Here is a 12,889-nt window from a genome sequence, read left to right on the forward strand (position 1 = left end):
TCTTTTTTTAGATAGACGAGATGGCAAAGCCATCATAAACTCACATATACAAAGCATTTTTGTCACTTGAGTTAGGACTTATGAGATTCTTTCTATCGGTATTATATAATAGAGAAATGATATACTCCCTCTGCCCTAAATTGTATGTTGCTTTAGAAGAAAAAAAATTTGTCCCAAATTACCGGTCGCTTTACAATACCAATGAAACATTAATTTTACTTTTTCTATTATATCTTTAACTATTTATTACTCTCTATTCTTTCAATTTTTTCTTTTATCTTTCCCATATCATTTATTAAGGACAATTTTGTAAAACAACTCATAATATTTCTTTTCTACATAATATTAATTAAATTTCTTAATATGTGTGAAATGCCCAAAACGTCATATAATTTGGGACGGAGGGAGTATGAACATCCATTTGGTGACAACTTTTGTGATAATTTTCTCTTTCATACTCACATAAATTTTTACTTTATCTCTCTATTGCTTTGATTTTTGTACAAATACCTACTTTTTCTTTATAAATTATGTTGTCAGACAAGTTATTAACTAAATTGATTGTTCAAATAACACTCCTCTATATAATAATACTAACATCAATTTCTTTTTTAAGGAATACTAACACCAATTGTTATAATATTATAGAAAAAAGTAAAATACCAATATTGTAAAAGGATATGCTGTAAGACTGGCGGTATGCCAATAACGCACACAAGTTGTTAAGGAAAAATCTTACACATTATTTAATTAGTTAGTTGACATTTATAAAATTTCTTTGCCTTTCAAAAAAAAAACAATCGTTGGTTGACATTATATATATTTATATTTCAAAATCATGCAACATCAACATGGGTTTGTTGATCTAAATAAATATTAAACAATCCATCAACAATTTGCATTATCAAGCATGGCTGTTTTGACTGACGCTGTTTTCCAACCGATGAGTTTTGGATTGGGATCTTGGAGTTTGCTCCTCCAAAGATCTCAGGTCGATTTCCTCTGATGTCAATTTCGGTGGACTAAGTCCAGAGCTTGCCGTGGCTTTAAACGGAGCCCCGCAAGTGGGCAGTGGGATTGATCTCCTCGGATTAATTGATTCCTGGATCGGATATCGAGTTTTAAAAAAAAAATACATAACAATTTAAGATACGTCCACTCGATACGTTTTCTTACCATTTAAGATACCAAATTGATTAACTTAACGGTAAAAACTGCTGTTCAAAACAAAAGAAAAAACGATAAAAACCAGTCAAAATCTCATAGTTACGTGTATGAGTTTCAGTAGATTTTTTCACTTGGTCTACATGCACACACGGTAAAAAAAAAACATAGCAGACACAGACAGAATGATTCAAGCACACACGGTACTCTTACGTAGTCTGAAAACAAAAAAAGAAAACAAAAAATGAGAAAATTCAAACCTTAATGTACGCGTGTACAATGTTTCATGGTCCCTTTATTAGTATATTACATTGAATTCTGACACCATTCACCACGTTTTTGTCTTCTCTAAATTCTCCTATCTTTCTGTGTTTCTTTCTCTTCTTCTTTACTTCAACATTTTCTTAGGTGAGTTTTGTTTCATTTAACTTCATCCTTGTTTTTATGCATACCCTTTATTTATAACTTTGTGTTTTCTTTATTCTTCTCTTTTTTCCTTCTGAAAGTTGCAATCTTTTTCATGTTTGGTTGATGGGTATGATGGTTTTTTCTAGACATTTCTTTAGGATGTTCTTATTATTATTGTGTTTGTTTTGGTTTAGCTTCTGAGCAATTTAGATATATATTTCATTCTTAATCTTCTTTGAGCTGTGAAAAATATCAGAAACTGAATAATTATTATGATAATTGATGACTTTGACTTCTAAACATAGCTTGTGATAAACGCATGATGCTTATAGCAAGAGAAATTATAGAATAATAAAGTCAAAATCTTAGTTTACAAGTTATTTTCATACTTACACATTTGATAAATCAGTTTAATTTGCATAAATTATTCAGATTTTGTTATGGTAATATCTGAGTTAAAATGAATGTACGTATTTTTGATTTGTTTTTTTTTAAGGGCTGAAATTTCTGCATCATCTTTATCATTTTCAATTATTTGTATAAGATTTGGACTTTATTATTCTTCACAACACTGACACTTTTTTATGATTCAACCAGGTGACATTGGAATTGCTGTTTCATTTGAAGCAATTTGATTGACATTAAAACATACTTTTCTGATACATCATTCCGTCATGACCTGTTTCCCTTTCTCGTTCAGTAAGACACCGTCTTCTTCAAGACAGCATCCAGACAACGATGAAGGTAAGATAACTAACAAATTGCAATAGATAATATTAAGATTGCTGTTAGGTATGGTGCATAGTTTAGTAATAAGTGGTCAGGTTCGCTCGAGCTGCGATTCAAGGGTTAATCCTGTAAATTGGACCGTAGTATTTAGACACAAGTTTTAATCTATAATCTAAACTTGAATAAAGGGAAGCTGTAGCCACTCTGCAGTCAGAGACGTAGGTACATTTGGCCGAACACTATGATCAAATCTCGTGTTTTATCTGTTTGTGTTTTTTCGTATCCGTTTACTTTTGAACCAGGGTTGTTGTTCTAACAATTGTATCATTGTAGTTTTTTAAATTTGACTAATTTTCTAGGGACGTGGTTATATTCTAGAATTAGGATATCTATGATATAATACATTGAAAAATCTACTTACATTATTAGATTTTAATAGAATGTACTTTGAACAGATATCTCAAGCATTCATGATGTTAAAATCTATACCTTCAAAGAACTAAGGAATGCCACCGATAACTTTAGTCCGGCCAATAAAATCGGAGAGGGTGGTTTTGGTTCTGTCTACATGGTAAACTAAACTATTACTTCATCATTATTTTTTTTCCCTTTTCTTATCAATGAGTATGAAACCTTAATTGTATTACGGTGTGGATGATCAGGGACGACTTAAAGGTGGAAAACTCGCTGCTATAAAAGTTCTTTCGGCTGAATCAAGACAAGGGGTGAAAGAGTTCTTGACAGAGATTAATGTGATCTCCGCAGTAGAGCATGAAAATTTGGTTAAGTTATATGGTTGTTGTGTTGAAAAAAATAACAGGATATTAGTCTACAATTACCTTGAGAATAACAGTCTTTCACGAACACTTCTAGGTAAATGCATTTATTTTTGTGTAAATATGTTGATGTTCAGTCTGAGACATTGAAAGTAGTCACATTTCTTTGAAATATTGTCCGAGAAAAATTAAAAGAACGACTTGCTTCATGGATTTGTTTTATTAACTAGTCTTTCACTCTCAACATTGCTCAAATATTTTTTCATCAATTTTTACGTTTTCTCTTCAGGTGGAGGTCACAATAGTGATAGTATCTACTTTGATTGGCGAACACGGTGTAGAATATGTATTGGCGTTGCACGTGGGCTTGCCTTTCTTCATGAAGAAGTCAGGCCTCCTATCATTCATAGGGATATAAAAGCTAGCAATATTCTCCTTGACAAAGACCTTACACCGAAGATTTCTGATTTTGGTCTTGCAAAGCTTATTCCAGCAAATGCGACTCATGTCAGCACACGTGTGGCAGGAACACTGTAAGTATTATAATTCACAGTCTCTAATGAATCGATTTGTGTCAGAAGTTTACTGATGCATGGTCTATTTCAGAGGTTATTTGGCACCGGAGTATGCAATAGGGGGGAGACTCACACGAAAGGCAGACATTTACAGTTTTGGTGTTCTCCTTGTAGAGATAGTCAGCGGAAGATGTAACACAAATTCGCGACTGCCAATAGAAGAACAATTCATTCTAGAGAGGGTATGGACATCTCCCTCCCAATCATATTCACATATCTTTTATTAGCCATGCCATCAATTCTTTACAACCTATTTGTTTCTTCAATCCTTTGAAATGCTTGTGCTCATCTCTAAGTAAAAGTTTACCTTCCTATATCCACAATTTCCTATTTCGCATTATTTTAGTTTAATTTAGATATACCGTCAGTGTAAAAAAATTACATTGACAACAAATAAGAATCTCTATTCACTGATACGTGTGATTTTAAAAGCAGTTTAATTGAAGTCAAATGTTTTTCATGATATCACGATTGTGATTGATGGGCAATGTAAACTTTTTTACATTAATAGTGTATACGAATTAAATCATTTTTGTATAGGCTTTGGCATTTCATTTGATAAGAATGATCGTACTCTAAAGCATGATATGAGATTTCTAGACCTACTCTAATCTAAACTTTTGTTCTTACAGACATGGGATCTTTACGAGCGAAAGGAATTAGTTGGACTAGTAGATACATCGCTAAACGGGGAATTTGATGCCGAGCAGGCATGTAAATTTCTGAAGATTGGCCTTCTTTGCACTCAGGAATCTCCTAAGAGCCGACCGTCCATGTCTACTGTGGTCAAGATGCTTACAGGAGAAATGAAAGTCGATGACAGTATGATGACAAAACCTGCCTTAATTTCTGATTTTATGGACCTAAAAGTTAGACATAAACAAGAAAGTATAACTGATATGAAGACTTCATCTTCATATAATACTTCCTCGGCCTCGGAGCATCAGGACACTACCATTATATCATCAGCTGCCACTTCAACCTTCACTACACAATATGATCACAGCATGTAAACATCAATTCACAATGGTTTTTTCCTTTGATTTAAAAATTATTTCATTTTCTTAGGCTTGTATCCCATGTAAATTTTGCAGAGCTTCAATACTTAAACTTGAGTTTTATGTTACAACTTTGCCCAATCCCCATAGTGCTAAAAAACTTCTCGAAGTGCATTTCTGGACGGAACAAAAATTGTATTTTGCACCGAAGTATACATCCGGACCGCACAAAAACTGTGTTTTTTTTTTTCCAGATGTGTACATACGTAGTGGTTTTGGGGGTGGGAAAAGTTCCTCGGTGGTTGCTAAATGTACTGTTGTGTAAATATGGACAAGGCTTGTACAATAATAATTTTTATGATTTTTTTTTCTTTTTGTTATGTTTCTTGTTTCTCTCCTTCTCATAATTTGTCTTTGTCAAAAATAGCCTATGAAATTCTCACCAAAAATATGAAAATACCTTCTAGTCCAAACACACTTAGGATTATCAACATCCTTCTACATTGTCATCTGTTGAGATTTAAATAATAATGTTGTCAATCTATTTTCTATGGAGTAAATAGTCAATTTCTCCCTTAAAATTGTAGGTTTCGTCAATTACCCTCCTGAAATTGCATAACGTTAATCAATTTACCCCCTCCGTCAAATTTTTTTGTTAACTGTTTACGGATGATCAAATACCCCCTGAAATTTTGCAGTTATGTGCAAAATGCCCCCTAAACTTAAAAATTTATATTTTTTTTATGCTTGACTCAAAAGATATTAAAGGCAAACAAATTAACAATTATTGATCATATAAATATGTATGGAATGTATGTTTATGCAGCTATTGGTCATATAAATCCTTATGGAAGGTATATTACTCTCATGTGTTTTAAATATATACATATATAGAAGACTTTTTTTTACACAAGTTGATAATTATGTTAGAGTATGCCGTCATAAAGTACACAAGTCGTTGATAATTGTGTGCCCATAGGTTAATCTCTGCAAAAGGAAGAAGAAACAAGGCTTGTTGATAAATATGAAATATGAATGAAAAGGCTGCACATGACAAAACCATGATTTCTTTGGCATATATTCATTCATTTTCTTGTGAATAGAATTTTTATGACAATAGGTGCAATATACTACTTGAAGAACTAAATGTATGATTTTTGGTAAGAAAAAAATCTAAATTTTTAAGTTTAGGGGGCATTTTGCACATAAGTGCAAAATTTTAGGGGGGTATTTGATCATAACCGTAAACAGTTAACAGAAAAATTTGACGGAGGGGTAAATTAATTAACGTTATGCAATTTCAGAGGGTAATTGAAGTTTTGTTAATTTCAGGATAGGTAATTGACGAAACTTACAATTTCAGGGGGAAATTGACTATTTACTCCTTTGCCTTGGTATGTTGCATAGAGAAATGTATGTAATATACTCTTTGATACTCGTTATGATTGCGTGAAATTTGAAATTTATAAGGTTTCACCACTTTGATAATAAGTCTTACTTCTTTAATATTAAGAAATGAGACACAAAAAAATAGTGGAATTTGCATAAATTTTATCCAATCATAAGAGAAAATGCTGATTGATAGCATAGCATTCATCATGTTACATTAACTTTTCTTTATGAAGAAAAGTTCTTTTCATTTGAAAATAATAATAATAATAATAATAATAATAATAATAATAATAATAATAATAATTTGAAAAACTTTTAGGGATTTTGTCTAAACTTTAAACAAAACTGGAATTTGAAAAGAATACATATTTTCAATTCTTTTAAGAATCAACTTAGAGAAATTTCTGAAAAAAGCTGTAACTAAAACAACTTTTTTTAAAAATAAAAAGTGATCTTTATAATTGTAATCAGCTAAAAATAGTTTATGCTTTTCATAAAATAAAATTGTACAATATCTTAAAGTCACTTTTTTCAAAGGTTAAACATAGCATGTATAGGAAGGAGCAATAGTGTCTCAACTTATCATATAATTCAAGCAAAAGAAAGTAGTTAATTATCTATGAAGCACAAACATTCCTCGGATTAGGCATGTCTCGGTGTCGGACACATGTACCGACACGATACCGACATTTGTAATTACACTAAATTATGTGATTTGTAATTACACTGAATTATGTGATTTTTTTAAAATTATTAATTGTGCCGGCGTGTCCGTGTCTGTATCCATACTTCATAGCTAATTAGGCATTAACTTGAGGGTGATAAATAAACTTGAAGAAAAAAATGAAAGTATACTAAGAAAGATGGAACAACCCTTGTCTGCAATTCAGTTGAATTGGCCAACTGTAGTAGGATGGAACATGATCTCAACTTGTTTGTTTGTAAGCCTGTGACTGTTGTTGACCAGACATACCCTATGTTTTGAAGTTGAACCTCTTTGTACAATAGGTCATTTTCCTGACAAAAGGGTCACACACTCCCCTATAAATACTATTTGCTAAAGACAAGTAGATGTTCATTTTGGAAGGGTCAAAATTTCAGAGTTTCTTGATTTGTTTTTTTCACCATTTAACTTTTGTTTGGTAAGGTTTTTAAGGCCTTCAATGTAGAAAATAAATTATGTCACTATCAAGGTAGGAATTTTATATGAAAAAGATTAGTATGGTTAGAGAAATGTAGTTCATTGATATAAAAATTCCCAGCTTTGGTAAACATGTAACTCCTAATTTGGATCTTCAGAACCTGTAATTAATGAAATCAAAGATGGAATGCCAACGTGTCTTGTTTTTGTTCTTGTTCTTTTGTTTATAATATAGAAAATGTCACTTGTACATATAAAACTCCTTCAGAAAATGTTAACTAGTTAGTTATATTGGTTTTGAGAGACTTTAACTTTAATTTACGTTAGAATTAGAATTAGAATATACTCAAATGAAGTGCTTTAAACAAACTATTCACAACTAGTTAAATACATATCTCATATTAGAGTTGACAACTGGTTTAGGACCCGATTCAGAAATACATTTTTATTTTCAGTGTGGCTAAATAAGTAGCTATTGGAATAACAACTGATTTTTAATATTTTATATTTTAATGACTGAAATATCAATCGCTATTTCTGTCTTTAAACATTATAGCGACTGATTTATGTGAAGATTATATTTGTGTAAGATACATGAATCTTTATTTATTTTGGGAATTAGAGAACAGACAAGATTAATTATGTCTGCTAGTTTGGTTTTCATTTTATTGAATTAAGCTCCATAAACAAATCTACAAGTAAAAAAATGTTATAGTTTTGGAGGAATGAGAAATGTTTGCTTTATGGTCACATGGGTGACAAGGACTATTTTGTTAAGTTTCAATTAGAGGATACTGACAAACAAACACCGTGAGAATAAATTCATCCATCTATTTTGGGTTACAATACAACCAACTAGTGTCTTTAATAATTTTTATCAACAGGTAAAAATAACAGATATTTTTAGAAATTCTTGATCAATTTGGTAAAAATAAAACTACATAAGTCTTAAACATTACACGAAATTCTTTTATTAGTAGAAAGTTAGAACAAACAACCGTGCTTATGTTTGTCTTTATTATTATTAATACAAATTCTTTTATTTAATATTAGTAAAACATGTGCACAATTTTTGTTCCTAAATTACACAAGAATTAAGTATATTGGTGATAGGGATAGGATAGGACTATAAAATTGTAACTATATATAACATTTGCAGAAAGTTACTATGCAAAGTGAAAGGGATTAACCAAGAATCCAAATAAGAACTACTTTGAAGATGAAGACAAACTGATATCTATCTGTTTAAATTTGAGGGAATTATTTTTTCTAAAGTTATTTGTAAAAAAAAAAAACTTGATAAAACCTATAACAATAGTAAAATAATACATGACTTTATTATAAAATATATATATATTTGTGCAAATGTGTATTTTTTTTATATATTTTTAATAAGGGAATATGTATGATTTTATACATGACTAACTTCATGTGAATGCGACCAATGACTCTGACAATAACCCTACCACAAGCAGCAATGTAAAAGTATGGTTGCTGAAATTGGTTTGTTTTTCTTTCTATGAACTAGCAAGCACACAACTACTCCAAAACTAAAGTCTTACATGTTTAGGTATTCATGGATAAGGGTAGCAAGCAACCAAGAAACAATTTGGGTGGGCACCACGGTATGGTAAATAAAAGATATTTAGTTAAAAAATATATACTTAGCTCAAAAAAATCAATATTATATTCCTTTTTTTTTTAGAGATATATTATATTCCTTTTGTTGAGAATAGATATTTAACATTTAGATATATGTAAATTATGAAAATCCTGCAAAAATAAAAGTGTTTTTATGGACAACGTTGTGGAGAATGAAGATCCCGCAAAAAATAAAAGTGTTCTTATGGAGGGCGTTAAGAAGAGTGCTTCTCACGCGTATGCGTCTTCAAGATGAAGGTGTAATGTGTACTGACAGCTGCCCGTTTTGTCAAACAGATAATAAAAATGATTGGCACGTCTTTATTGGGTGTGAAGAGGCGAAATCTATTTGACGAACGGCTGAATTTGGAAACTAATTCGAGACACTGTGAATGATGCTATTAGCTTTGCGGATTGCTTTTTTTGTTTGTTGTGCAGGTTAACAATCGACAAGAGTAATGACATCGCTATGATGCTTTGGTGTTTATGGTGCCGTCGCAATGACAATGTGTGAGACGGTGATTTAAAGTCAATCAATATAGTTGTCCAGCTTGCATGTGAATCTCTGTTTCAATCGCAGGAAGTGCGGACCAGACCCACAACAACAATACAAAACCGGCAGCAACAAATAGCAGTGTGACAGCCAATGTAGATGCGGCGATGTTTGAGGAGCAGAGGTGTTTTGGTATAGGTATGTGCATTCGGAATTATAGAGACCATTTCTCAAAGGCAGCAACATTTTGGCAGGATGGCAGCCCCCTCCACAAGAAGGGGGAGCAATAGGATTACATGATGCTATTTCTTGGCTTGGTAGATTAGGCTTGTCAAAGGTGCTTATAGAACTAGATTGTAAGCTAGTGGTTGATAGCATAATTGATAGGAATACTAATCAAGTTGAGTTCAATAGTATTATATTTGATTCTCAAGCTCTTTTACAACAATTTGATTAGATTCTATCTTGTATTGAAACTCTTTTGAGAAGTGAAATAATATAAGTTTTTTATTGTCAAAAAATTTACATATATGAGTTACTAAAGATTTCTCTGAGTTAACACTCTTAAATTCTAAAAACTGAATTTTAATTCAGAATCTTTGATGAAGCTGATAGATTTCTTACCATCTTATTTAAGTGTTCTTAATTTATAATAAATGTTAAAAATGTTATATTTCTCTAATATTTGTTGTCTTATTAGATGAAATTAACGTGGATTTTATAAAATCCATTTCCAAAGTTTTTGAGATCTACATCATTTTCACTCTATAAAAGAATGTTTAATAGAAGTTTTGGCCCCCTATGTTTTAAGAAGTTGCGATTTTGATCCCCTGACAAAATAAAATACAAAACTGCCCCTTAAGTACTGCCCCTTTTGCAGTTTTGGCCCCCAAGTCAATTTTGACCAAGTCAATGCACACGTGGACGCCACATTACTAATTTTATTTTTTTTAATTAAAAAATAAACAAATTACACACGTGGCGTCTACGTCAGCTTTGACTTTGTCAAAATTGGCCTAAGGGCCAAAACTGCAAAACGGACAATACTTAAGAGACAATTTTATATTTTATTTTGTTTAGGGGACAAAATCGCAACTTATTGTAAAAAATAAATAAAAAATACAGAAGTAAGGATTGGATGTGTTAACCGTACAGTTTTACATTAATTATGTAATGAACCATTAATTTGTCCATGTAACATGTTAGAAACATATATTTCTTGTTCAAATTTGTCATTATCTAAATTTAAAATCTGATATGTGCGGAGTTTGTAATAATATTATATTGATTGCAGGAGAAGCTTTAAATTATTGTTATGGCAAATGTCCACAAGACAAAAACATTTGTAATGTTTCTTGTTTAAAACAATTGAGGTATCCTAAGGGTGGCTTCTGTAGCGACACTGGTTTGTGTTGTTGCTATATGTGATATTGTACCTTCTTTGTTTTTTTTAGGGAACCTTCTCAAAATGTTGGTACAAGTTTATCTACACGGAGTCTTTATGACTAGTGTAAAAATAATTTATTGATTTCTTTTTCAATTAGTCGGTGACTAGAGAAATTCATTTTATAGATGAATAAATGAGGTGTCCAGCATTCGAATGCTGATCCTTGCATATATATGTATTATCCCTTACCAAGTGAGCTAAGTTCACAGGGACAAGGGAGCTCAAATTGTTGAGTTATGAGACTCATCTCTCTTAAATTTTCAAGTACTTTCTTTTGTTTTGACCAATTTTAAAATATTTTATTTTTTAAAACAAAGGAAACTTGCAATTAGGGTTATGATGCCCCTAAAAGATATTGATAAAAGAGAAGGTATAAAGAATGAGGAGACAAAAAAAAAAAACTTACCCTCACAAAAGGTTAATAAAATCTAAAATAATGAAGCTCTAATCTATTGTTATAGAAGTCTTCCCTAAAGAGACGGAGAAACACATAGATGGAGAACAAAAATGAAAGATGCGATAACATATAGAGAAAACTTTTATTTATAGTCAGAAAATCCCCCTTGGTAAATAATGTTGTCAAAGTAATAAAAGCATGTTGAAACAATAATAACATTGATTACGACCGTAGAATTTTCCTCGATTATAACAGAGTCAAACGTCGAAAAAGGAAAAAGGACGGCCAAGGTGTCAATTTTCAAGGAACCAAGATAAGGATGGACGATGTGTAACTAGCACATCGAAAGCCAAATATGGTGCAAGGACTGGATCAAAATCCTTTTCAAATCTTCAACAACCCAAGTGTGATCCACAAACGAGGCACTACTACCACGTAGAAGAAAAAATCAACACAAAGAATCATATATACGAACTTCCCCTATACACACAGTCGACCCCCATACGGACCACGACTCAATACGGAAGGCAGTCACGCTAAAAACGCCTAAGCCATACGTCACAAACTCATAACCCATGGACCGACGACCCCTAACTCACAATATCGGATATGGTGGCATGACACCTTGAAAAACGTATGAACTGACTCATACAGGTCAGACCTCATACTTGACTTTTGGAGCAAGCTATCACTTGACCCCTCATCTGAAAGCTTGATGGCAATTGTTCTAGTTTGAGCCAAGGCCCAACCCTTGATAGGTTATGGATATCCCTTCCATAGGGCCTATAAGGACCATGACATTGAGGGCAATCTGGACCATCTAATCCGGATCCAATGTCATCTTCTCATAATCTACTTGCAACTATCCCTCGAGGATAACTGTCAACTTGTCAAGGTAAATGTTCAAAAACCAAAACCATAAACCTACACTATAAACATCAACTCAAGAGCATTGGCTCATATATATACATATTCTTGCCCTAAATACATCATCACCTTGACACTTACTAACTTAATCGTTAAAATATGTGCAGATATACCACCCTCATTCGCTAGGAGAAGATGGTTGATTCTGACAAAAGTACCATACTCAAAGGTCATTCAACACCATCGTCTAAAAATTTCAAGTCTGATTGAATCAATTTTTTTAAAATATATACAAAATACATTTTTTTTACTAATCAAATACGAGATACATACAATGTCTCATGTTTGTATTAAAAAGTGTATCAAAATATCACTACACGGGGAAAAATTCATCTTTTTTTTAAAGGAGAATGAACGAGGTATCCGAGGTACGAACATCAACTCTTACGTATACAATGCAACACCCCTACCAATTGAGTTAAATCCACGAGACAATTCTTTATTTTTTTTATAAATAAACAAAAAGCTAGTATCTAAAAATCTATATAATTACATCTCTATATATTCTTACCACCTTTTCTCTATAAAGATAAAACCTTATTTATTCCCCAACAAAAACTTAATTTATTTATTTATTGAAGATATCTTATTGCCACTTTTTTCTTATATCAGAAGTCTTAATTTTAAATGAGATAAAATAATGAGAATCACAAACCTTAATGTTTGGACATGGACCCTACTGCCTCATTATTACCACAACTCTCCAGCCTTAATCCACAAAGCAAACAAAATAATAATATTATTAAAAATCAAAATTAAAAAAATATGATGTCAATTTCATTCTCTCTCCACATCAATCTC

At 31.8% G+C, this 12,889-nt stretch overlaps 1 protein-coding gene across 1 annotated transcript; it reads left to right on the forward strand.

Annotated features, from left to right (window-relative positions):
- The first annotated feature begins 1,432 nt into the window (after positions 1–1,432).
- Positions 1,433–5,026, forward strand: LOC11418644 (cold-responsive protein kinase 1). The gene is made up of 7 exons (XM_003595960.4): positions 1,433–1,572; positions 2,170–2,316; positions 2,757–2,872; positions 2,964–3,174; positions 3,367–3,610; positions 3,684–3,834; positions 4,285–5,026. Exons 2-7 carry the CDS (start codon positions 2,247–2,249, stop codon positions 4,663–4,665), a joined length of 1,173 nt encoding a protein of 390 aa, XP_003596008.1. The 5' UTR covers positions 1,433–1,572; positions 2,170–2,246; the 3' UTR covers positions 4,666–5,026.
- The last annotated feature ends 7,863 nt before the right edge of the window (positions 5,027–12,889 follow it).

This window comes from Medicago truncatula, chromosome 2 (genome assembly GCF_003473485.1).
Source record: "Medicago truncatula cultivar Jemalong A17 chromosome 2, MtrunA17r5.0-ANR, whole genome shotgun sequence".
Lineage (NCBI taxonomy): Eukaryota > Viridiplantae > Streptophyta > Magnoliopsida > Fabales > Fabaceae > Medicago > Medicago truncatula.